The sequence below is a fragment of the Ostrea edulis genome, chromosome 7 (assembly GCF_947568905.1).
Source record: "Ostrea edulis chromosome 7, xbOstEdul1.1, whole genome shotgun sequence".
NCBI lineage: Eukaryota > Metazoa > Mollusca > Bivalvia > Ostreida > Ostreidae > Ostrea > Ostrea edulis.
Window position 1 is genome coordinate 72,143,545 of NC_079170.1, and position 26,202 is coordinate 72,169,746.

The following is a 26,202-nucleotide window of genomic DNA, read 5'->3' on the forward strand; positions in this document are numbered from 1 at the left end:
TAAAGAAATTTATAACTTTTTACTGAGGTGAATACTGCAAGCAGCCCCAGGAGGGAGATATTGCAGCCCCATTGGGATGGGGGTGGGTAGGTGGGTGGGGGGAGATTGTCCATCTAAGGTAGCTGCATCATGGGATGTACATATACTTGTCTGGCAATAGGTTTATGACATGGAAATTGTAACATTCACAAAAATCTGATACCTTGACCGTTTTAAGTCAAGTTCAAATCTCTAATGAACATGCAATTTTATTGTTGAAACTCATACATTCCCTATACTTCATGTGCGTAACTGTGGATAGGCACATTCCCTGTACTTCATGTGCGTAACTGCGGATAGGCATATTTCCTGGCCTTTCCGGCAAGAGGAAAAGCAACCTAGAATGTAATAAAACGAATTACATTAGAATGTCAGCTAACCAGGCAGAAATTGACTCATGTTTACGATGAATGAAGCGATAACACGAGCCAGTATCACTAGATACGTAAAGTTTTCATTCATCTCAGTTAGAGGGCATGTCAAAACAATACCAGGGTAAAAACTCTATAAATTTGTCAATTATATGTTAATTGTTGACATTTCTGACAACGGGACATAACTCTCGAACTTTTTTGTGGAGTATTTATATCCGAGGAATTCGATTTCAGACCCGTGAAACGAATAGCAAGTATAATTTATAGAAATGCTTAATAATTATTAATTTGTATTCACCTGAGGATGGATGTTAAAATCCAGAAAGCGCTAGTGATTTAAATATATTTTGGAACTGTATATTTTCCTGCTTTTTTTATTGAATTATTTTGACTGTGTGATATCAACTCTTTCTATTTGGATTATATATATATATATATATATATATATATATATATATGCCGTACGTCGCTGGTTCGACCCCGGGCTGGGGCGAAAATTTTCAGTAACTAGTTGTGATTATTTAGTGCTTTATATATTAATTAATTGATTATCACATGTATCGTTTAGATCCTAGGGGTAAACGTAAGGTTGGGTGTTATAATTGTTTGTTTGTGCTTTATATATATATATATATGTGTGTGTGTGTGTGTGTGGATGGGTGTGTGTGTGTGTGTGTGTGTGGATGGATGTGTGTGTGTGTGTGTGTGTGTGTGATCTCTATAGCTTACAAAAAGCGTGAAACGATTACATAAATCGAAAGAGGCATGCGATAGGCAGGGAATCGACACATTTCGGAGAAATTATCGCCGCAAAAAATATCAAGGGGGGGGGGGGGTAGACAGTATCCATTCCATACTTCAGGTGCCTGTTTCTAGGACAGGTCCTAAGAAGTCATACATACTAGTGTATCATATTTTGCATCACCGGATACTTTCGCTATTTCCAACCAATGAAAATTGTCCTTACTTTCATAGTACGCTGTTGCATCATATTATCCATTATGCAATTATTGCACATGCATCACAATATATAGAACATACATCACAAGATTATCGAATATACATCACAAGATATAGAATATACATATTATATATACACAATTTTCTCCATGGCCCATAAGGCCTATAAGTCACTTTAAATATTTGAAATATCTATACATGCAATGCGATTAGCGTTGACGTCACATACCTACTACATGTGCTCTAAGGTAGATAGTACAATTCTTACGTGGAGTAACACGTGTACGGATTAACTATTATCATGTTGCAGCGAAACTTTACCTACACATGACATATATGCATGGTATACCACCTCCGCGTGCCTTTAAGGTGAATATAAGTTTACCAACATATACATGTAAATCAAAATACGTGTAACTCCTTGCACTATGGAAGACTTCTACCGTCCCAATAACCGCGTGCTGCTTCGCTTGATCGAATGTACAAATTTCATTCACTTAAGGGTTAATTAAAAATGAGTTTGAATGACCATGGTATGCCATTCTTTCAATTTGATTGGTCACTGAGAACAAAAGTACAACCTGTTTCACTGAAATCTGTGAGAAACCTCGCCCAAACATTTACACGCTAGATCAAGCGAGGTGTCCTTCTGCTATTGAAACGATAGTACGTCGGAATCATTCTTGCTGCCAATTTAATATACATACATGTACAACATATTTTGTCACATAATGAAATATGTCATATTTCGATTCACATGAAAAAAGAAACATACTTGTCACCGTCCTTGATTCAATGCCTATCAGAGTGTACCGTCAAGGTCACCTTTACATCGAACAACAAGCAATTTTAAAAGTTTCTAATGACATCCACCTTCCTCGTACACATGTTTGTCCTTCCTTTAGTACGATTAATCGTGATTATGATTGATTTTGATTGAGCGATGGGGGGATATTAATTTACAGTAAGCATGGATATTCGTTGGGTTTGGAAATATTTCAAACAGAGTGTAAGCAACTACGACAAGACATAAAACACTCTCGTTGGTAGCGTCAACTATCAGGTAAAATAAATAGAAATTAAATATCTGAGACATTGGTAGCTTGGACGTTCTCAGGTAGCTGTAATGCACACGGAGAACACTTTTCTTTCATCAGTCATTCATATTATGCTTTGAGAGTCTTTGCAACCAAGTCATTTTTGGTTCTCTTGGTCGGGTTCGCAGTCCTTTCTGCTCTTGTGCGAAGTTCACATCTACCAGAGGTAAGAAAATATTCGGTAACTCTCTGCGAAATGAAATATTTCTATACAACATTCTAAAATGAACATTCCCTACTTGGATTAAATGGGCGAATTTTGAACACCTGTATTTGTTTAATAAGATATATTGTTTTCCTTGTAAAAATGGCTTGAATTTTTAGTTTTCTAAATAATTTGGAACAAACACGTCTTTTCGTCTGCAACAACAAAAATCGTGTAACATTAATCGAATCGATTAAAACCAGACTCGTCCAAGTAGCAAGGACATTGTCTCTTAACCCATGCACCTTAACAACTGCTCTTGTTGAAATTCTTTCCCCCCGATATTTTTATTGCAGCATATATAATATATAGAATGAATATTGTCTAGAAATCTTTGATTTATGCTTCTTCACAGGGTTTTAAAATCGTCTTCAAGGAAGTGAGCTTATCGAATGTATTCTCTTCAAATTGCTATCGATCATATCCTTTTTCTTTTCAAGAGCTGATCCTTCAATGTTTCTTGGGAAATCGAAATGGGATATCAATTGCTGTGTACCTGGACTGACATTTACGAAACATACACACCGGTCTCGGTAGCTCAGTGGTAAAGCGCTCATATTGGAACCGGGAGGTCGTGAGTTCGAACACCGCTCGTTCCATGGTCGAAGACATTAACACAGGGAGTGATTGCTCTTTTGCTAAACGTTTGACATTTAGAAGTGAGAATCACGGGTCTTTCGGATATAACCTTACAAACGGAGGTCATGTGTCGCGGTAGGTGTTGGCACGTTAAAGAACCCTCACTGCTAAGGCCCTGAACGTTAAGCATTGGTTTAGATTTGTGGTACTTCACCAACAGCTGGTGACGTCTCAATATAAGTGAAAATTTCTCGACGAAACGTAAAACAAACAAATCAAGAACTGACCCTTCAATGTGTCTTAAGAAATAGAAATGGTATATCAACTGCCCGTTTATTTAGACTGAAAATTACGAAGCATACACTGGTTGCTATGGCGCAGTGGTTATGATGCTTGCTTAACAACCGAGAGTCCCTGGTTCGATTCTACGCAGAAACGGGCTTTGCGTAGACCAGTTTTTAAATTGAGACAGGTTACTGACAGACAAGTTCAAATGCCGTTTGACGTGTTTCATACCAATTGTTAGGCCGTCCATTATACACTGATTTTGACTACGGATTACTCCGTTTATCTGATCAAGATATAGGGCTCACGGCGGGCGTGACCGGTGGACAGGGATACTTACTCCTCCTAGGCACCCTATCCGAGAAGTAAAAGTCACGGTTCTTTCGGATGTGACCTCAAAATCGGAGGTCCCGTGTCACGACAGGTGTTGGCAAAATAAAGAACCCTCACTGCTACAACTGTAGCACCATGCTTTGGTTAATATTTGAGGGACATCATCTTTAAGCTGTTGACGTCTCTATATGAGTGATGTCATCTTTAAGCTGTTGACGTCTCTATATGAGTGACGTCATCTTTAAGCTGATGACGTCTCTATATGAGTGGGAAGTTTTCCAGTGGGGCGTAAAGCAACAGACAAAACATTTCTCTAACCAACAACTGGCTCAAGATCCACGGTCTTTGGGGGCGGATATAAGATGGAACGGAGTCACTGACTGTACAAAAACTCAGAATTTTATCAAATTAATTTGTGTTTAAGTGTGTCGTTGGAAAGATGTTAAAAAATGGATTTCAAATCTAGTGCTTCCGAAGTTGGGTGAGGTCATCAAATGAACATATTGAGAAGTTGAAAAAACACAAGTTTTTGTTTTCCGTTTTTAATCTTAAAAATACCAAGTTGACATGCGGATTGATTGTTTGTTTAAATATGTCCCGTCGAGAATTTTTCACTCATATTAACAGTGAGGGTTCTTTATCGGGCCATTGTCTCCCGCGACACGGGACCTCCGTTTTTAAGGTCATATCCGAAAGACCCGTGAATCTCTCACTTCTAAATGCCGAGTGTTTGGAGAAGGAACAATCACTACCTATTAGGTTTGACGCGGTTATGGCACGAGCGGGGCTCGAACTCACGACCTCCCGGTTTAGAACCGAACGCTCCACCACTGGGCTACCGCGATCGGTGTTGGCGTGTGAAGCAGCACCGAATAATGCCGACTGCGTTTACGGAAATGTTTGTCAAAGGCAGAATAAAGATACTGGAGACGAACGAGTCATTCTACAGTATCATTATGATTTGTTAATTAACTACAGTGTAAAATGTTTAAGAATATCGTGGTCCGATCATATCGCTTGGAATCTTTTATTTGTGTTTTACTGAAACATGTACATGCAGAGAGTGATCACTCGTGGCCATGGTAACCATTCCTTGGTACATGATCATGCAGGAGCACGGTATAGGTAATTGAATATTTTTTTATGCGCGATTTCCCCCCTTAATCTTTTCTCTTAATGTTTGTACCCCTGGTTATGAATTTGTGTGTAATTTGTAGAAATGGTTAACTGTTTACAAAGGAACTATTTGATGTTGGTAGCTAAGGCTACTTCCTGAGGTTCATTCAGGCTGTTTACACACAAGTGAAAATTACATAGATTTGAGGATAGACTTGTTTGTGGGCAAATTATTTTAAGCTCACCTGAACCGAACCCTTAAGTGAGCTTTTCTGATTAAAACTTTCCGTTGTTCGTCGTTGGCGTCATTGTCATCGTAAATTTTTCGCATTTTCATCTCCTTCTCGAGACCTACCGGGCCAATTTCAACCAAACTTGGCACAAAGCATTCTTAGGGGAAAGTGATTCAAGTTTATTCAAATTACGGGCCATGTTTCTCAAAGGGAAGATAATTACAAAAAAATGCAAAAATATGATAGGTTCATTTAAACATATTCCCAAGAACCACTGGGCCAGAAAAGCTAAAATTTACATGAAAGCTTCCTTACATAGCGGAGATTCAAGTTTGAAAAAAATCATGACCCCCAGGGGTACGTCGGGCCACGATATAGGATCAAAAGTTATACATGCAAATATATAAAGAAAATCTGAATCAAGCTGCTTGTACAGTGTATAATGATAGTTTTCATCAAACTTGTTTATTGCTAGGAACTGCTGCTCAGGTGAGCGATGTGGCCCATGAGCCTCGTGTTTAGAAAATGCTTCATAGGGTGTTGTTTTTCCGGTGTTGGTAGTCGAGACAGATAAAATTGAACATTTCCAAATGCGTTATTTGGCATCAAGTTTTAAGGAATTATTTCCTTCTGTAATAATTTATAGTGAAAAAAAAAAGAACAGCGTGATACTTATAAACCTGTGCAGCTTTTGCTAAAATCAGGAAAATAATTGATTATGTGTTCTGTTTGTCCTTTTACGGTATTAATCGTTTCAGCTTTATATAAAATTATAATTTATTTCACATCTATAATTCCAATATTCAACTATTGAAATAGACCCTAACCTATATGTACAAATAGTTTTACTTATTGAATCATTTTATGCCCCCCCCCCCCCCCCCCCCCCGCGTTTCATTTGGGTTACTTAACATGTGCCACGTGATCCATGAAATTAGATTATTTTGTAAGAGTAAAAGTAAATTTCAAAGGAAATCATCTTAATTGAAATTTTTGTTTTCACATTTCACTTCATAAAATTTTAGCAATGATTATTAGTAAACGGAATAAACACTGAATGACCGTGAGTCTCTTCATTAAAAAACACCCCAAAGGATTAAATGGTAACGACTACAGTACGCCAAACTTGAATTTGGATGAATTTAAATATTTCGTTCATTAGAGCAAGAACGTAAATCCCCAATACATAACAAATAAAAATCTTTTATCCGGTTATCTTCAAAGTAAATATTGGCGGTTTTCTTTGTCAATTTTTAAAATACACATGTAGTAATAATTTGCACTATATATAATACTTTTACTGGCCGCAACTCCTTGTTATTCGCAAAGCAGTTTGTGCAGATCGTGGATACCTACTTTTTTCATTCAGTTTGATCTTTTATTTCGACTAGGATGGAACAGTTAGTGAAACAACAAAACCAGGAAATGCGCGGGAAAAAATACATGCGTCAGCCTTCTCAACCAAAAGTCCTATATAAGGAATTCAGTCGACCAGTGCGGGCGGCTAACTATTTAGAAAACCGTTTGATGATGGAACGGATAGCAAAAGCTGCACATTTTAGCAAACGCAATCAATTCAAATATGACCGTGAGCTAGACGACCTCCATCAACTCGAAAAAACATTGACTGTTAAATCTCTTGATTTTGACGGTGAAGAATTTCACAGGAATCACGAAAAACGACGTCACTTCCCGTTCATTAGCGTTCCCACGGTAGAGGATGTTCTTAACCGAGTTCCTAACAACTGTGTCCTGGAGTTCGGTCCTGGGAACCAGATCATCAATAAAAACCCCAAAAGCAGAAGGCAAGATTTCGTCCAACAATTGGGAAACGATAGGAAACATTTGACGAGGCATGGGAGACAGAAAAATGAAGTTCATTCTAAGTATACTAAGTATTTCAGGTCTCAATCAGCTTGTCATCGGTCAACCAAAACTAAATCCATTCATCAGCGTCGTCCCAACACTAGCAGAATCCACACAGTGCGGGAACCGGAAGCACCTCGGGATTTTTCTCCCAGAAGCCAGACATTAAATAGACTGACCGTGAATGTAACGTCTGCTAATCGTCCAATGTCGAATGTATCGCGAGGTAGACAAAGTGATGTTCCGGAACCAGATTATGTCGCAAACGAGTGTGACGTGGTCAGTGAAGATGGACACAAGTCGAAATCGTACCGGACTCTGAAGGAGATGTACACCTATAAGGAGGACAATGAACCGCCAATACCGGACAAGAAAATCGAGTCTTTGAAGAGAATGAAAGCAAAGGAAAAAATTACATTTCAACATTTAGATAATCGTGTGAAGGCGTTTTCGAAAAAGTTATTCAAAACAAAGAATGTATTATGAAGGACTGTGTGCGGATTGTGACGTCATTAGGGTGTTATGTTGATGGGATCAGACTTACTCTATCATGCTTTTTTAGCTACACGGGTCATGGATTAATATCTAGTGGAAAATGAACAACTTCTTCGTGGTCAGAAGCAATGTTGTTAACATTTTATGGTGTCCGTTTCTTATATATATATATATATATATATGAATAAATCGACAAATTCTTGGTAAGTGGGGGTGAACAGGTTAAAAGATTTAATGGGGGTTAGGGGAGGAGGGAAATGGTGGGTGTGGTGGTTGGGAAGAGAGGAGAAGAATATGAGGAATGTAGGAGAGAGAGAGAGAGAGAGACTCTTATGTATCTAAAAATAAAGCTGAATATTGAATAACAATTTCTTGAAAAAATGATTGCCATTTTATTTCTTCTACATGCATATAACAAAATCCTTTTGTATAATTAACACAAAATCATGTTATATATGGTTTTATAACGAACTGATTCTATAATGTCCAAAGAGCGATACACGGAATCTTCCGCCAGTTAGGGTCACCATAAAACAGAACTCAATCATGTGCTTCTGTTTGTTTATTTGTTTTACGTTCCTTCGGAAATATTTCATTCATATTGAGACGCCACCAACTATATGTGAAGTACCAGTTATTGACTTACATGTATTTAGACCTCTGTATGACGCTCACGGATATGACCATTCTCTCACCAGAGGGCGCTTTACGCAAGCTTCACTTACACGTCTAACAACGCTCGGTTGGTTGATTGATTGATTGATTGTATCTTGCTTAACGTCTCGCTCGAGAATTTTTCCATAATATAGAGACGTCACCAAGACCAGCGCGGCCGGTGAAGGGCTTCAAATTTAGGCTGATGTTCGGCGCTTATGGCCATTGAGCAGTGAGGGTTCTTTAGCGTGCCACACCTACTGTGACACGGGACATCCGTTTTTAAGGTCATCTCCGAGGACCCTTGACATTCACACCTGATGCCGAGCGATTGGCGATGGAACTGTCACTACCTGTTTTAACGACTTAGGTCTATCGCGGCCGGGATTCGAACCCCAGCCTTCCGCATGCGGGGCGAACGCTCTAACCTCGCGGCCAATATAATTACATGGTATAAACAGTCATTCTCGTTTTGTTTCCGTTTAAAACTTCAACAGGTGATAAGTCAGGATCTTTTCGTAGCCCACTGACAGTATTCTAAGTACACCTTTACCATTTAGCTGTTTGTCTCTGATTTTACAAGTTTTATTGGTTGTTTTTTTTTTTTTTTTTTTTTTTACAGCTTTTCTTACTTTCGATTCCATGTTTTCATTAAATCTCCTCTACGTGAATGTCCTGCATTCATACTCATAACAGGGGTGGATCCAGGAATTGTGGTTACGGGGGGCGCCACTTTATGAGGCAGTGGGTCCAGGGCGAAGCCCTGGTGGGTGTCCAGGGGGCGACGCCCCTGGAAGTTCTTGGATTTTACAGATTTTATGGGGCTTGAAATATTTCTCCTATTAAGTCATTTGTACTATTTTCTATCATTTTAATAAGGTGAAATTAATAAAATGACCCAAATTTTAAGGGTTTTTTGGAAAAAAATTAAGTTCTCCCAATAAAGTAATTCAAGAAATCAAAGGATTTTGTCATTTATTTCACTGGGAGTGGAAGAAATTATTGCTTCTTTTATCGTTTAGTACATTTTCCGAAACAAGATACCGCGATTTACCTTAAATTTGAAAAATTTAGGGGGCGCCGGCTGTGCCCCCCTTTAAGTCCGCCACTGTATAATTAATACGAAGTACGTTGTATACATGTAGTTCCAAATGTAGGATCAGAAAACGGCGATTTTAAACAAGTCACAGTAAGCATCTATTTAATTACACCAAAAGCACTTCATAGTATGACTAAATATTTAGTCCAAAACATCAATGTTGGATATTAGAAACTTCAAGATTTCTTAAAATTGGGCGTTGACAGAGATATAGTGCGACTAGCGCACGGCACTCTGGATAAAGAATGGGATGGAACAGTGACGATGGTAACACCTGCTGTGACAAGGAAACGTATTCAAGGTCTTATCTATACCGCGTCTCTCACTTCCACATGCCAAAGTGAAGGAGCAGTCAGCCACCGCCTAATTTACGGTTAGGTCGCACGCGGCCAAGGCACAATCAGGGCTCGAACCCACAAACTCTCGTCCAAAAAGCGAACGTTCTATTTAATGAACCATCCTGACCGGTACTGGTTTGATTATGGATTCATACCAGGCCCAAAGAAAGCAATTTCAGGGGGGGGGGGGGGGGGGGGGGGCTCTCACTAATTACAAGTAATCACTTCAGGCCTGCGCACAATCACCGTTTATCACAAAGGAAAATGTGACAAGTAAATGACGTACATTATCACTATGGACAAGTTTACTCGCACGGTTAAATACATCGTCGGAGACCCACGGTCGGTCGCTCTACGATTACCTACCGTGGGTCACAAGGCCGATATTTTCGCATTACTCATTAAAATGCGTTATCTTAAGTGACCTATCGAGGACCAATGGGAATCGCCGTAAATATTCCCGGTACTCAAAATGTCAGCTGTAATGGTGGCGCCCATGAAAGTGTGTGTGTGTTTTGTTGTGTCACTATTAAAGATACATGTATATAGATGAAAGCTATATAGCTCTAGCTGTGATAATATCTGGAGTACTATTGCGTACATATGATAGCAATGTACCAAAAATTCATTTGTGATCCCTAATTTACATTATTAATGTATTTTACAATGTATATGATTAAGATTTGTAATTTATCTGCTGCTTTGCCTGAATAAACATAATAATAATAATAAAGCTCAAGATTTGGCATCCAAAATGGCTGATTATTTTAATTAATACTTCACTTTTACATGTGCCTCCCCCCTTTCGGAAATCCTGGACCCGCCTCTGGTATGTTTATTATCATCACTGCTTCATCGCACGTGAATAAAATCAATCATGCATGATACAATTTAAAAATTAGATGCAAATTTGAATTAAGATATGGTCTTACAATCCCGTTACCTCCCCCGTCTTTATAGACACAAATACACCCTCCTCTTCAATAATCAGATAAAGCATCTTGCTAAAAGTTTTGTAACTTGTCCAACTTAAAACGTAGTCAAAATCTTGGCTTCGAAAGCATGTTTTTTTTTATGCTACCGAGAACTGGAAATAAGGAGCTTTTTCATTGGTTAAATATCGCAATAAGGAATGGTAAAGCGACCAATCGCATTTAGAAACCGAGACACACCTTCCAGCGAAAATATTGGCCTTGTGACCCACGGTAGGTAATCGTAGAGCGACCGACCATGGGTTTCCGACGATTGGTTAAATACAGACAGGGACAATTGTCGGAAATATCTTAATTCAAAACAAATGAAAATGATTACTTGATTCTCGTAAGACATATATTATGATTTTAATAGTCGAAGATATTGCCAAAATTAGTATAACATGTATATGAGTATGACCCCGGTAAAATTCGTACATGCACGTGCAAATCTTCCTCATCTCTCTTCACCAAGGCACTCACTAGATGACAATTCACATGGTCATCGCTACATTTAGAACACTCAATAAGTACATATTTTACGGTCGAAATGTGAGTAGTTTTATGTAAAGTGTTTTATATTTTTTCTATTTAATATTTTAGATATTACTCATCGTCGGCAACCCACGGTCGGTCGCAATAACTAATGAGGTTGTGACCCGGCATCACAATAGTTAAACAGCTACCATACATACATGTATATTTGCCTATTTATAAGCAGTTACAGTTATAAAATAAGAATATGTAACACCCTCTTTCGCCGCCTCTCCCGGAAACCATTGTCAAATGTGGACACCCCTTGGGAGAAATTCAGTGGATTTACCCATGTACCATACCATTGAGATACGGCATGGCACTACACATTTACACATACCATTGAGGTACATCATGACACTACACATTTACACATACCATTGCGATACAGCATGGCACTACACATTTACACATACCATTGCGATACAGCATGGCACTACACATTTACACATACCATAAAGATAAATCATGACACTACACATTTACACATACCATTAAGATAAATCATGACACTACACATTTACACATACCATTGAGATACAGCATGACACTACACATTTACACATACCATTGAGATAAATCATGACACTACACATTTACACATACCATTGCGATACAGCATGGCACTACACATTTACACATACCATTGCGATACAGCATGGCACTACACATTTACACATACCATAAAGATAAATCATGACACTACACATTTACACATACCATTAAGATAAATCATGACACTACACATTTACACATACCAGTGAGATACAGCATGACACTACACATACCATTAAGATAAATCATGACACTACACATTTACACATACCATTGCGATACAGCATGACACTACATATTTACACATACCATTGCGATACAGCAAGACACTACACATTTACACATACCATAAAGATAAATCATGACACTACACATTTACACATACCATTAAGATAAATCATGACACTACACATTTACACATACCATAAAGATAAATCATGACACTACACATTTACACATACCATTGAGATACAGCATGGCACTACACATTTACACATACCATTGAGATACAGCATGACACTACACATTTACACATACCATTAAGATACAGCATGACATTACACATTTACACATACCATTAAGATACAGCATGACATTACACATTTAAATAACTGTGTATTGAATATCCAAAGTGTGAATGAAAACGGTTATATCTAGATTTATGAATACGGGAAAACAAACGCTGGTCGAACCGGTTTTGGATATTACCGAGGCTCAATCTTTTCCGATGGCATATAGCAACATTGAGAAGGAGGAAAACTCGGAAAAGCCGAAGGAAATCTTTGTCTGTCAGAATTGCAGATTTTCTGTTCCTTATGATTACTTCGGAAGAAGACCCCCGTTTTCCAAATCCTTTGTGTAAGTATACGGCTGTCCACTTCTTATGAAAATTCAATGATCACTTTGAAACCTGTGTTTGAAACCACATGGATCTTCGAAGTTGTTTTGGAGAAATTCATTGATATTTTCTTTTTATAAAATATCTACTGAAAAATATGTTCTACTTTTCCTGATGCAGAAAGGCGAGTCTGGTGTTCTGCATCTTCTGAATTGCAGTTCTGTAAATAGACATGGTTGCAATACTTGAACAGGTGGGAACACTTCCCCTATAGGCCCTATATAGCGAGATCTCGTGGGAACACTTCCCCTATAGGCCCTATATAGCGAGATCTCGTGGGAACACTTCCCCTATAGGCCCTATATAGCGAGATCTCGCTATTTAAAACGCGATTATCCCTCATTAGTGAGAAGGTAAACATGACCATTAACAGGTAAATTGGTGTCTTGATTGAAAATAATGGCAAATTCCGTACTATGCAGAATAAGTGTGTCACACACTCAACATGATGTGAATTGTCTCTGACAATGTCTACCAACATTCTATAAAATTTACAACACAATCAATTTTTTTTATTCAATGTTGCTGTGTATGAGAGAAGGAGACTGAAATCCAATACACATCGTAAGTGTTTTTGTTTTGATTGAAGTATCAGACATTTTAGCACCTTTTCTTATTGATGACTTCTCTCAGATGTACATGTACCCTGTGGGTGTTTTTCGTGGTTGTTTGGGATGTATATATTCTTGCTAAAGAGGGATAATCGCGTTTTAGTAAGAAGATTTCGCTATAGGGGAAGTGTCCAACCTGTTAATTAATGCATTTGGTTTCAGTAAGGTTGTGTAAATAGAAGTTCTTCAAATAGTAGGGAACAAGCTCTCGTCACAATGTGACACGTATTGCAATATCTGTGCCACAATTCTATATTTTCAATAGACTAACAATTTATACCATTTATAAAAGAAATGAGTAATAATCATGAAGAAAAAGTTTAATTCAGGAGATTTTCAATCACAAAATGGTAACATAATGGTGGGCTCTGTAATCTAAAGTTCATAATTGTTTGCATCAGACTCATGTCTGACAACAGCTTGGGCATTTTTGAAAAATTTTGGTTGCCCTTTGGTCCCTCAGATCATGCTTGTAAAAATAGTTTGTATGTAGGTTGAGCCCAGTGTATTTAATGTAACCCATTTTTAGCTCACCTGAGCTGAAAGCTCAAGTGAGCTTTTCTGATCACTTTTTGTCCATCGTTTGTCTGTCTGTCCATCTGTCTGTTAAACTTTTCACATTTTTGACTTCTTCTCCAGAACCACTGGGCCAATTTCAACCAAACATGTCCAAAAGCATCCTTAGGTGAAGGGCTTTTAAGTTTGTTCAAATGAAGGGCCATGTCCCTTTCAAAGGGGAGATAATCACAAAAATGCAAAAATAGGGTGGGGTCATTGAAAAATCTTCTTCTCAACAACCACTGGGCCAGAAGAGCTGAAATTTACCTGAAAGCTTCCTGACATATTGCAGATTCAAGTTTGTTCAAATCATGGCTCCCGGTGGTAGGATGGCGCCACAAGGGGGGATCAAAGTTTTACATACAAATATATAGGGAAAAACTTTAAAAATCTTCTTCTCAAGAACCACTAAGCCAGAAAAGCTGAGATTTACATGAAAGCTTCCTGACATAATGCAGATTCAAGTTTATTCAAATCATGGGCCCCGGGGGGTGGATGGGGCCACAATAGGGGATCAAAGTTTTACATGCAAATATATAGGAAAAATCTTCTTCTCAAGAACCACTGAGCCAGAAAACAGAAAAACTGATTTTTACATGAAAACTTTCTGACATAGTGCAGATTCAAGTTTGTTCAAATCATGGCCCCCGAGGGTAGGATGGGGCCACAAGGGGATCAAAGTTTTACATACAAATATATAGTTAAAATCTTTTTCTCAATAACCACTGAATCAGAAAAGCTGATATTTACAAGAAAACTTTCTGACATAGTGCAGATTCAAGGTTGTTCAAATCATGGCCCCCGGGGGGTAGGATGGGGCCACAAGTTGGGGGGGGGGGGGGGGGGGTCAAAGTTTTACATACAAATATAGGAAAAAGCTTTAAAAATCTTCTTCTCAAGAACCATTGGGCCAAAGAAGTTGACATTTACATGAAAGCTTTCTGACAGTGTAGATTCAAGTTTGCAAAGGGTAGTTTGGGCCATAATAGGGACTAAGGTTTTACATGCAAATATATATGGAAAGTCTTCAGATATGGGCCAAGGTGACTCAGGTGAGCGATGTGGCCCATGGGCCTCTTGTTTAATAAAACTGAAAATTGAGTCCATAAATCAAACATGGAATTTAGTGTTTATATTAAACATGAAATTTAGTGTTTATATTGAACATGGAATTTAGTGTTTATATTGAACATGGAATTTAGTGTTTATATTGAACATGGAATTTAGTGTTTATATTGAACTTGGAATTAAGTGTTTATATTGAACATGGAATTTATTGTTTGTATTGAACATTGAATTTATTGTCTATATTGAACATTGAATTTATTGTTTATATTGAATGTGGAATTTAGTGTTTATATTGAACATGGAATTTAGGGTTTACATTGAACATGGAATTTAGGGTTTATATTGAACATGGATTATAGTGTTTATATTGAACGTGGAATCTAGTGTTTATATTGAACGTGCAATTTATTGTTTATATTGAACAGTGGAATTGATTGTTTATATTGAACATTGAATTTAGTGTTTATATTGAACATGGAATTGATTGTTTATATTGAACATGGAATTGATTGTTTATATTGAACATGGAATTGATTGTTTATATTGAACATGGAATTGATTGTTTATATTGAACATGGTATTTAGTGTTTATATTGAACATGGAATTTAGTGTTTATAGTGAACATGGAATTTAGTGTTTATAGTGAACATGGAATTTAGTGTTTATATTGAACATTGAATTTAGTGTTTATATTGAACAGTATAGATCTATATTTTGGGGAATTGTTTCAGCTCAATCAAATAGTGCACAAAGGCTGTATATACTTGTATGTCACCAGCTTTAAAAAAATTGTCTAATAAGAAAAGATGTTCCCACTGGATGCAAAATACCATTTTGAAGATTAGTTGTGATCCGGGTTAGAATAGGTCCTCAGTACCCCCTTGCCTGTTGTTAGAGGCGACTAAATGGGGTGGTCCTTTGGATGAGACCGCAAAAACCTAGGTCCTGTGTCGCAGCAGTTGTGGCACAATAAAGAACCCTCCCTGCTGAATGACCATAAGCGCCGAGCATAGGCCTAAATTTTGCAGCCCTTAACTGGCAGTGGTGACATCTCCATATGATTGAAATTTTCTCGAACGCGACATAAAACAATATTCAATCAATCAATCACAAATATCGTGATATATAGAATTATAGATATATCTCAGTTCTCTTACTACAGTAAGAATTATGTCCCTTATAGTCGTAATACGATGAAACAAATTTGCTTTGTGGCAATTCATATGTTTTTGGCAAAATGGCACACAAAATAAAGACCATAATGATATTAACTACTATTATTTCTTTTTTTAAATGTGTCTGGTTTCTCAAAAATATAAGAGTCATCCCCATTGAAATTCCGTAAAACACCTTTTGTAAAATAACTCTATATGCAAATGATTTTGATGAAAAATCTTATTCAGAATTCTTTACATTTATGATAGTGATGTAGATGGCATTTAAAAAAAAATTAATAGAAACTCTGAAACCAAAAATCACATGAAGTTAATCAAAGTAGCATATATTATATGAAATAAACCAATATTCCAGCAATGCGTTAAGTTTACTACATTGCAAAATCATGAGACAAATTCTATTATGAAGCCAAGTGACAGAGTCCATACTGTCATGTAAGGAGGTATGCTACACCAGAGAAATTTGATGTAGATGAAAAATGGAGGATATGTACAATATTTTGGAAGTTGAAATTTTTCAAATTTACTTTATTTTGTCAAAAAATACAGTTTTAGTAGAAGATAATCTGAATTTTTTTTTTTAAAAACCCTGCTGGACTCGAACCTGTGACCTACAGTTCAGCAGTCGGTATGCTAACCTACTGAGTTACTCGGCAAGGTATTTAAATTGAAAAGGAAAAGTCAAATATTGCTGATATTGATTTTTTCCTCCATGTTTTTAAAAGAAGTCAGCCATTATGACGATGTAGAGTACTTCCTTAAAGATAGAGCATTTGAACACCCCATCCCCTTGATTAATTAGTGCTTGCTTTGGTTTTTCTACATAATTCCCATAAGATTTCCCACAACAATGATTACCACGATTCATTCTTACTAAAGAAAATGAGTACATTTATCCGATTCTTTTTTATTCTTTGTTAAAAGAACATTTTGAATTTGGCACATGTTTACTGACAGCTGTGTCTTGTGACCATATGGGAGCTTGCTAGGTTTTTTTGTGTGCAAGAGTTATCTGACCTGACTTTTTCCCACAAAGATCCTGTGAAAAGTTATAGAACTTGTCAATCTGATTAAAATCAGCTCCTTGATCCTCTCCTTTGTTTTATGTTGTTACTACACAAACGGCCAATCCTCTCCTTTGTTTTATGTTGTTACTACACAAATGGCAATATTAAAAAAAGGAGCAGATTGAGGATCTGTTTTTATTCAGATTGAAAACTAGTGGGCTGTAGATTGGTAAAAAAAAATGTGATAAAAAGGCGTAAAGATTGATATCAATAAGTAAGGTAAGGGCAAAGTAATTCTTACTTTTGGTCTGATAATTACTGCACCATAACCAAACCCTGAACTGACCATTCACTCCAGCTAAAATCATACTTTTAATTGAAAAAAACAGCACATGTATACTTTCTTCAGCAACTAGTCACAAATTGACCAGTTTTTAGCTCACTTGAGAAAGAATACTATGCTTTACAGACCTGTGTAACCTATATATATTTTTAATTAGGTTGATGGAGGAGGCCTTTGTGATGAAAGACCCATTTAGTGCTGATGGAGGGATGATTACTCTGGGCTCCAACTGCAGTAGTTGTGGAGCCATAGTCTGTTTATCACAGGTACACAGAATGGATTCAGTAGTGAAGAAAATGAACTGAAGACGTTTGATTTTTAAAAAGTATTGAATTTCCCCTAAATTAGTAGCTATGTGGTCATCCCCACAGTGACAATAACTGTTATCTGCAAACAACAGCCTGAAACGTTGAAGGTCAAATCCAAGGTCATAGCACATATTCCTAGAGCTAGAAGCTTGTGTACTGCATCCCTAGGAATTCAAACTGGACCATAACCCTTTTGGACTTCTGTTTCTAATATATCAGTGTCAAGCCCTTCTCCCCTCAACCCCCCCCCCCCCCTTTTTTTTTAAATGTTTGTTACATAATATTGAGGAATGACGTTTAATTGAGATCTTTTAGTGCACCAATTGAATTTACAGTGAAATTACACGGGTGTATATGAACAATAAGATGTTTTGCTAAAAACCTGTGCATTTCATTTACTTTGAGAGGTATCATGTTTTTTCAGGACTGCAGTCTATTTTACACAAAACGTTTTTGTTTACCATGTGTGAAAAGAAACTTAAGGGATTTCCCATCAGAAATAATAGAGGTATGTGGTGTACCAGTTTCAATTTTCCTTAGAAAAAGTATAACCAGTAGTTTTCCAAAGAATGATAACTGAGGTTAAAATAAAATTTTTGTTTTTTGTAATGGAGTTATCTTTCTTGTCACAATGTCTGTAAAACTTTCATAGAGAGAGAGAGAGAGAGAGAGAGAGAGAGAGAGAACATGGGGATGGTGTTCTACTGAGTTATCTGACCACTGGTGATCAAACCGCCTCATTCCTCCCACCTTAAATATCTTTGCACTTTGAACACATCAACCCAGGATCTTTATCCCCTAGCATGCATTTTCACCTGTCAGTTCCAGGGGCTGGTCATGACACCAAATGTAACAGGAAGTGAGAAAATACAACGGACCAGACCGGGATTCGAACCCGGGCCCCCAGAATCTTTAGTCAGGTGCTCTATCAACTGAGCTATCTGGCCACCGGCGATCGAACCTGTCTGACCGCCACTTATGGAAAACCTTGGGAAAAGTTTTCGCCATTCTAAAAAGTAACCACACAGAGAGATTTGGTTTGAATTCACTTTACTGCGTTAAATAGAGTATCTGACAAGTATGATATATACGGGGTTCTTTTATGGAACACTGAAAAAAAAAATGACCAATTCTCATAGTGACGAGCAACGATAGGACCCAACAGCAAACAAACTGTGAAGAACTGAGTATACTATTTAAATTTTCTGTACAATGTAATTCAGATGTATACGCTGTTTGTAATCACAGGCGGTCACTTTTATGTATGCTCTTGGTAAACCTGGTTAAGAGTTGAGCCTCAGGAAGCACAACTATATCATGAAAATTAAATCTAAATGATAATGATGAAGTAGTGTCTGTAATGATACGAGTTGTCTCTCTTTGTACAGAAATGTTCGTCCTGAAGGCAATGCTAACGACAATTAATTAAGAGATTTTCTCCCTGACGTATGAATCATTGACTGATGGCAGCAGGCTGTCGGGGGTCTGTCACTTTTTGCTTTTTTTTTTTGATGGATGGATGTAAGTTATGATACAGGCCGCCATGACGATGCCGTCCGTTCTTGGCACTAAGTTTAACTGCAAAAGTTTTCATTTTTTCCTGATAAGGAAAATACATTGTGACTGACTATTGAAAGAAAGACTTCAGTGGTTTCGTATTGTGCATGTTGAGGTACTAGTAAATATACATTTACGATAATAAAAATTTGCAATGATTTTCACTTATTTAGAGGCATTATGGATATACATGAATTCTTTCTTTTTATAATGGTATAATTTGAATGCAATTAAAATCATACGATTCTTAAATGGATGAACATCCTCTAACCTCAAACGAAAACTTTAAAATCCGTGGAAGTAAGATCTATGTTGTTTATGACTTTGGTGACTATTGATCGATTGTATATTGTTTAACGTCCCTCTCGAGAATTTTTCACTCATATGGAGACGTCACCAATGCCGGTGAAGGGCTGCAAAATTTAGATCTATGCTCGGCACTTACGGTCTTTGAACAAGGAGGGATTCTTATCGTGCCACACCTGCTTTTTACAGTCTCATTCGAAGGACCACCCCATCTAGTCTCCTCTTACAACAAGCAAGGGGTACTGAGGACCTATTATAACATTTTTAAACTTTGGTTGACAATTACAAATACTTAAGTTAAGCACTGTAAACAATAAAATAGGAAAATAAAAATTTTGAAATTTTCACCTCAAAACGTGTCCTTGTCTCTTTAAAATCAAGCAAAACTTAAAAATTCGTGGCAGCAAGATCAGTTTTATTTCTAGTTAGTATTTGTCAAGTAAAGCTTAGTAGTGGGGAAACTGGCGTCAATACATGTGACTTCCTGAAATATTCTGAAATTAAAAGTTTTGATTAGAACAACACTTAATAAAAATAAATCCTCCATAGTTTTAAAGATTTATAAGAAAATGCCTTGTGATGTTCATTTTTGAGAATGCCGTTAATGCAGACTGTAAAAAACTCAATGTGATCTTCACCTTTCATTGTGTAGCTGTATATACATGAATGTTGGTACTTAAACTTCGATTATGAAATGGAGCCGAACAGCTCAGAATGATTAAATGCATACTTAAACATATCAATAGCATATCACATTCATCGAAGTATGTTTTTTTTTTTTTTTTTTTTGTAATTCTATGCGTTCATCATGACTTGCATACTTTTGGAAATACAGGTCTTTTAGAGGCTCGTCATGCTGGGAGGGATCGCTATTTCAGTCTTGTCTTTGGATTCTTCTAAGGGAGTATTCGCTAAAGTTCCAATAAATCTATTGTTTGCGCATTTAATTATCACTTTCCAATTTGGGAATCAATGTAAGCACGCACCCACATTTAACAAACCACGAAAACCAGAATTTATTCCAAATTTATTACAATTCTACTTTTTTATGGCTTTTTCAATGAACATCTGTGTTTTACCTGTAGAGGAGGCCCACTCTGTTTGCAGCAATGATGGATCAGGGCTTTTATTCTTCATTTTGACAAGTTCTTCTCTAAAAAAGAAAAACGTTGTAAAACGAAACCAGTTTCAGGGCCAAGATGTAGGCGTGGAATAGGTCTGAAATATACATTTACATACGAAAAGGAAGCATCAATTTAAAAGTGCTTTTAAATCAAACTTCTAATGCAAGCACTTGTACATATCTGTAAAATTGCAAAAATAGATCTGTCATCGGCTTCAGTGAATAACAAAAAATGCTCTCAGAAATCTAGAGAAAAAATTGGTTGATAATAAATGTTCTTGTTGCAAATTTTATTTCATCTGAGTCATCATTAATCCATAATTTCCTCGTTTTGAAGTCAGTTTGGGATATTCTAGTTGATGGTTAAATTGGCTAGAAATGTATATATATATATATTTAGTGCTTTATATATGTATATGTATATATATATATATATATATATATATATATATATACATCCCACTTTATAAATTGCATATTGTGGTCTCTTCATTTTCAATTATTGTCATCCCTTGGGGATCCGGGTTAGAATAGGTCTTCGGTACCCCTTGCTTGTTGTAAGAGGCGACTATATAGGGCGGTCCTTTTGATGAGATCGCAAAAACCGAGGCCCCGTGTCACAGCAGGTGTGGCACGATAGAGATCCCTCCCTGCTCAAAGGTCGTACATATAAGCGCCGAACATAGGCCTAAATTTTGCAGCCCTTCACCGGCAGTGGTGACGTCTCCATATATGAGTGAAATATTCTCGAGAGGGACGTTAAACAATATACAAACAAACTAAATAGATTTCATCCCAGTTCTTCATAACGTGAGGAAAACAGCAAGATATAGATGCATCGTTTTAACTATACGTGTAGTTTGAACGCTTTTTTATTGCCCCTGTAGATCTGTCAACGATTTATTGGATAAAAAAGCATAATTTGGTTGTTTCACCATTTTCAGGATTTGCGTATGAGAAATATTCTGGGTGAAAGCTCCCCTGAGAGACTTATTTGTAATATTGCACTTCAGGGTTTGTGTATATTTGTAAAAAGAAACGCAGACTTTAGTTTCGTATACAATCAGCAAGGCTAGTGACATTTTCTGTAAATGCTGAGGTTGCTTAAAATAGAATGAGTTATTGCTTAAATATAAAAGTTGAATACATAAACTTGTTTTTTTTCTTTAAAAATTCGATTTTAGAATTTTACTGTTGGCGATATATATGCAAATATATAAAACACAATCTTTGATATGAATTCCCAGTCTTCCCACACATTTTAATGAAATGGATTTGGTATTTTGACTTCCAAATTTTATTTTCGAATGAGATGTTTAGATAAACTACACCGAAATGGACAAAAACACCTCAGCACAATGACTCGTAAATTTTATTTTGTTCTTTTAAAAAGGCGTCCAAATGCTGGGAGTCCTTTGGGATCTGTCACATCTACAAGGCTGTGTTAGTATTTACTCATCAAATCAACAATAAAAGTCTATTTTCATTTTGCAAGTAATCAACATTTTATTTTTATGAACGTATTTACACAAAACTTTTGAAGACTTACTGCTTAGGGCTGTGAAAATGATGAAACATTGGAAACTGAAGTGATAATACGGTGAAGGTGGTGTCAATATGAGCGACTTTTATTGGATTTTGGGTTTGTTGTCGGTCACTTAAAACAATAGATTCTTTTACTTACACGTATTTTGAATTGGTAATAAGCAAATAAAATTATGACCGTTTTGTCGGAGCTTTGGCCAATTGGTTAGAAAGTCTTTTCATTGTTAAAAATAGCTATATTCGTTTGCAGATTCAGTTGTTAGTTATTAATATTTGATGACTGTCAATAGATGCATTTATTTTACTATTGCTACAACATTTAGATATATTATTATTATTTCATCAAAATAGCTGATTTTTTTTTTTCATTGGCTGATTTTCATTCGTGTTTGTCCTTGATAGGTGTTTGGAAGTTAAAATAAAAGAGTGTTATGGATCAAGTTTGCTAGTACGGAAATCTGAATGATTATTGCTGCATTTGAAATAAGATAATTTCATGGACGACCTAAAATCCATTAGACACCGCTACGCGTTCTCAGCAGATCGGAGGTGACTAGAGTCACGGAGGTGACGAGAGTCACGTGCTTTTTCACATTCTGAAATCGCAAAGTCTGCACCACTTAAAAAGCCATCAAGCTTTTTTGTTAATACCAAAAAGTTGCTTTTTCATTTTCCCCCGTCGAAATTAGAGGTTGTGCTTGCTTTGATGTGAGATTAGAGGCCCAAAGTTTAATTTGGATTCAAAAAACACATATACTGCATCATTATCCCCCGTTTTTATCTGAAGTCGTTAATTGCGGTTTTGTTAATAATCCCCTACTCATCATGCGACTTAGGCGATTTTATGGCGCGGCTTTTATGAAAAGGTATTGACTCTGGTTTCTGGGCGATTTGTATCGTAGATTGAATTCTGATTTCGTCAAATCAAAATTAAAATGTAAGACTGAAATCATTTTCGATTTCTCCTATTCATTTGACTGTGATTGACGTTTGAACGGCGTCGTTCTCAGGAAATGTTTTTATTTTGTGAGATAATGGCTTTTGAAATCAGAAATCATTAGTAATTAGAGGGTTTGAGCGTTTTCCTTTCGTCATCTTCTCAAGTTTCTGGTGGAAAGAGAACCCTCACAAAGACATAGGTGTCATTATCAAAATTTCTCAAATTCCATTGATTTTGATTTGTAACAATTTTCTGCAGGAGTTTTCAAAATGTAAATATTCTTAAATATATACCGACCTGACCAGGAGCTTATGCAATTATTAACTAACATTACTCAACGTTTAACTTTAGAAAGGCTTTTTATTGATTAAATTGGGTGGAATTTGAGATTTTAACTATGTATTTGCGGAGATTAACATTTCACTAGGAATGTTTACATTTGATTTCTCTTTATCGGGTTTATCATATAGACCCTCTTTAACAACACCGGGCCAGACAAGCTCATTCAGTTTGATTTGTAGACTATAGACCTGTTACTGTGGTATTAGTCTACAAAACCATTCTTTACAAAAATGTATAAAGAGGATTTTCTGAGCTTCCTTTCTAAGGAATAGTTTTCATATTTTCAGGAGATGAAAAGAAAAAGAAAGGAGTGAAGAGAAATTGTTGTAGGTCCAATATCCCAACATCTGCGGAAGATACAACCAAAAGGACAAAGGAACGATAAGAATTGAAATGCACCCTGTATTGCAATAAAATGGGTGTTTATCACGTGGTACATACAGGGGAAAGTACATCTAGATTATAGGTTTTAATAAACGTCAGGCATTTTATCTCCTGTACTTTGTGCTATGGGAGACCTTGATTAGTAATTACCGCTGATGATCCCAACACGGACAATTACTGGCTTCAAATGTTGATCCCTTTTTGCGATACCTGTGAAAATTAGACCTTTATCCATATAACAATTATGAAATTCGTTCACTGGAGCTGTGAAGCTGGGGACATGCATTGGATATATTTCGTTGGAGGCCATAGAATGGGGAAGCATATAGCTTATCTATCTGTGTTTTTTAAAAGTTGATATTATTTATTTTGCATGTTTAACATATAAGTAGAACACGGTTGATTTTTACGAGAAATAGATGTGCATGTATAGAAATGATAAAGAAATAAGCCTGTGTTTGTTTCCACGTGTTTTTGTTTTTTGTGTCAAGACTGAAAGGAGGACGGAATTAATTTAGATCTAATGATGTGTACCAGTTTTATTTGTCAGTGTTGGACTTCTGTTTTATTATTACATTGTACTAGTCAAAATATTGTAAATTGAATATTTCGAAATGAGAAGGACTACAATAACTTACTTGTACTGATGTTTTAATGAGGTTACTGTGTTATGGAATCACACACGCGGCCTTGTGAAATTCTGATCTGTGTTAAGCAAGGTATTGTTATCCTCACACGAGCATTGGAATATAATTAATAAAACGATTAACAAGCTAAGAAATTATTTTGTCAGTTAATTTGTCAGTTAACGTCGCTAAAGATAATGAGAGTCATCTGATACCGAGATCACTAATTTATATTATTGTAGGGAATACAAAGTAAGACGATTATTCGGTTAAATGTATGACGTTTTTTTTTCCGTGTGAGATATCTGTTGAGCTGAACACCTTGACACAGGTTGGTGTCAAATGAAAGAGACGGAATGTCTACTTGTAGATATTAGCGGACTTAGTACTATTTATACCAAGTAAAAATAGCAATACGACGTTCTTATACGGACTCTTGAGGGAGATGCATGTTGAGGTCCGCTTTGATCATGTGTCGGGTCACAGGGGCATCTCTGTGTATCCCGCACTTAAGGGGGATTTGTGTTCGGTTCTGTAGAGTTTGTCGATATATAAACTGCTAAATCCCTATCCAGAAGCAGCTAATTATAAACAAGAGAGAATCAGGAATAGCCTTTGTGAATCGGAACAGACACGCCCATGTTCTGAAGAGTTTAACTATACAAAATGAATAAAGCATCCAATTGCTGGTTATTATCAGAGTTTGGAACATGGGCTGAACAATATTCTACTACTGAATGCACGTTAAATCGTTAGAAAATCCAAAGGCAATATTTGATTAAAAAATGTTTTGCTTTGTCTACAATTTAGACGTATTTTCTTTGGGCATTTGCAATGTTTCAAACCAAATTTTTCTTGTTCATTGGTATCTGCAATAAAGATTTGTAATTGGTCTCCTAGTACTTATTTATGTAATATACTACATCTGTCACAGCAAGGATAACCAGGGAGGGGGGGGTCTGAAAATCTAAATATCTAGCTCGGTCTATAGCATTAATAACTGTTAAACGACGGCTGTATCCTCAGGAAAAAACAACTTTCCATGTGTAATAGTTCTTTCAGACCTTTCTCAGTACTGTAGAAAAAAGATCAGTTCAAAGTAACAGAAAAAACCAATAGCGGAGAACAATTTTCCGTCAGGTTTCTTTAGTTGTGTTCTGTCACATATATGGACTAAACGGCATTTTTTCCCTTTAATCACCGATTTTGACGTGAATTTTGGCTTTGACGTCCTTCAAGGCAGGCCTGCCCCTTATTTGTTGTTGTTGATATTATGATAGATTATAATCTTAAGAACAATTCACAATAGTACTTTATAGGGAGACCCCTGCCTTGAAATTCACGAAAAAACGACAAAAAATTAAGGGGAACTGTTTTTGAAATTTACACGGGTATAACTTGTGCTCAGATTATCTCAGTCAGCTGCCTGGCGGTATTATACACTGAGGTTATTTTTAGCCATGCTTCAAATCCTTATCACGCCACACTTTAATTTCGCATTTTTAACACTTATTTTTTCATATCTCATATACGGTAATTATGTGTATATTTTCCTTCAATAATCTAGTTTAAATGCATATTCATTCTTAATATAAAAGGTATTAAAATTGTAAATTCTCTGCCAAGACCCAGACAAGTAGAACTGTCCCCTCTGTGGTCGAATTTATTCCAAGGACA

At 36.6% G+C, this 26,202-nt stretch overlaps 2 protein-coding genes and 1 non-coding gene across 6 annotated transcripts; 2 read left to right on the plus strand and 1 right to left on the minus strand.

Annotated features, from left to right (window-relative positions):
• The first annotated feature begins 350 nt into the window (after positions 1-350).
• LOC125656902 (uncharacterized) lies at positions 351-7,972 on the plus strand. 3 transcript variants are annotated; one of them, XM_048887525.2, is made up of 2 exons: positions 351-534; positions 6,613-7,972. In XM_048887525.2, the coding sequence occupies exons 1-2, from the start codon at positions 437-439 to the stop codon at positions 7,571-7,573; spliced, it is 1,059 nt and encodes a 352-aa protein (XP_048743482.2). In that variant the 5' UTR covers positions 351-436; the 3' UTR covers positions 7,574-7,972. The 3 variants fall into 3 exon arrangements, with proteins under 3 accessions (XP_048743482.2, XP_056001277.1, XP_048743484.2); XM_056145302.1 differs by having other exon boundaries at positions 373-667; XM_048887527.2 differs by lacking the exon at positions 351-534 and adding an exon at positions 4,585-4,997.
• Positions 7,973-12,387: 4,415 nt separating this feature from the next.
• Positions 12,388-24,680, plus strand: LOC125656904 (cysteine-rich DPF motif domain-containing protein 1-like). 2 transcript variants are annotated; one of them, XM_048887529.2, is made up of 5 exons: positions 12,431-12,591; positions 17,552-17,660; positions 18,127-18,210; positions 22,082-22,131; positions 23,803-24,680. In XM_048887529.2, the coding sequence occupies exons 1-5, from the start codon at positions 12,461-12,463 to the stop codon at positions 23,807-23,809; spliced, it is 381 nt and encodes a 126-aa protein (XP_048743486.2). In that variant the 5' UTR covers positions 12,431-12,460; the 3' UTR covers positions 23,810-24,680. The 2 variants fall into 2 exon arrangements, with proteins under 2 accessions (XP_048743487.2, XP_048743486.2); XM_048887530.2 differs by lacking the exon at positions 22,082-22,131 and having other exon boundaries at positions 12,388-12,591.
• Trnaf-aaa (transfer RNA phenylalanine (anticodon AAA)) lies at positions 18,577-18,649 on the minus strand. The gene has a single exon. It is a non-coding gene; the product is annotated as a tRNA-Phe (tRNA).
• Positions 24,681-26,202: the final 1,522 nt, after the last annotated feature.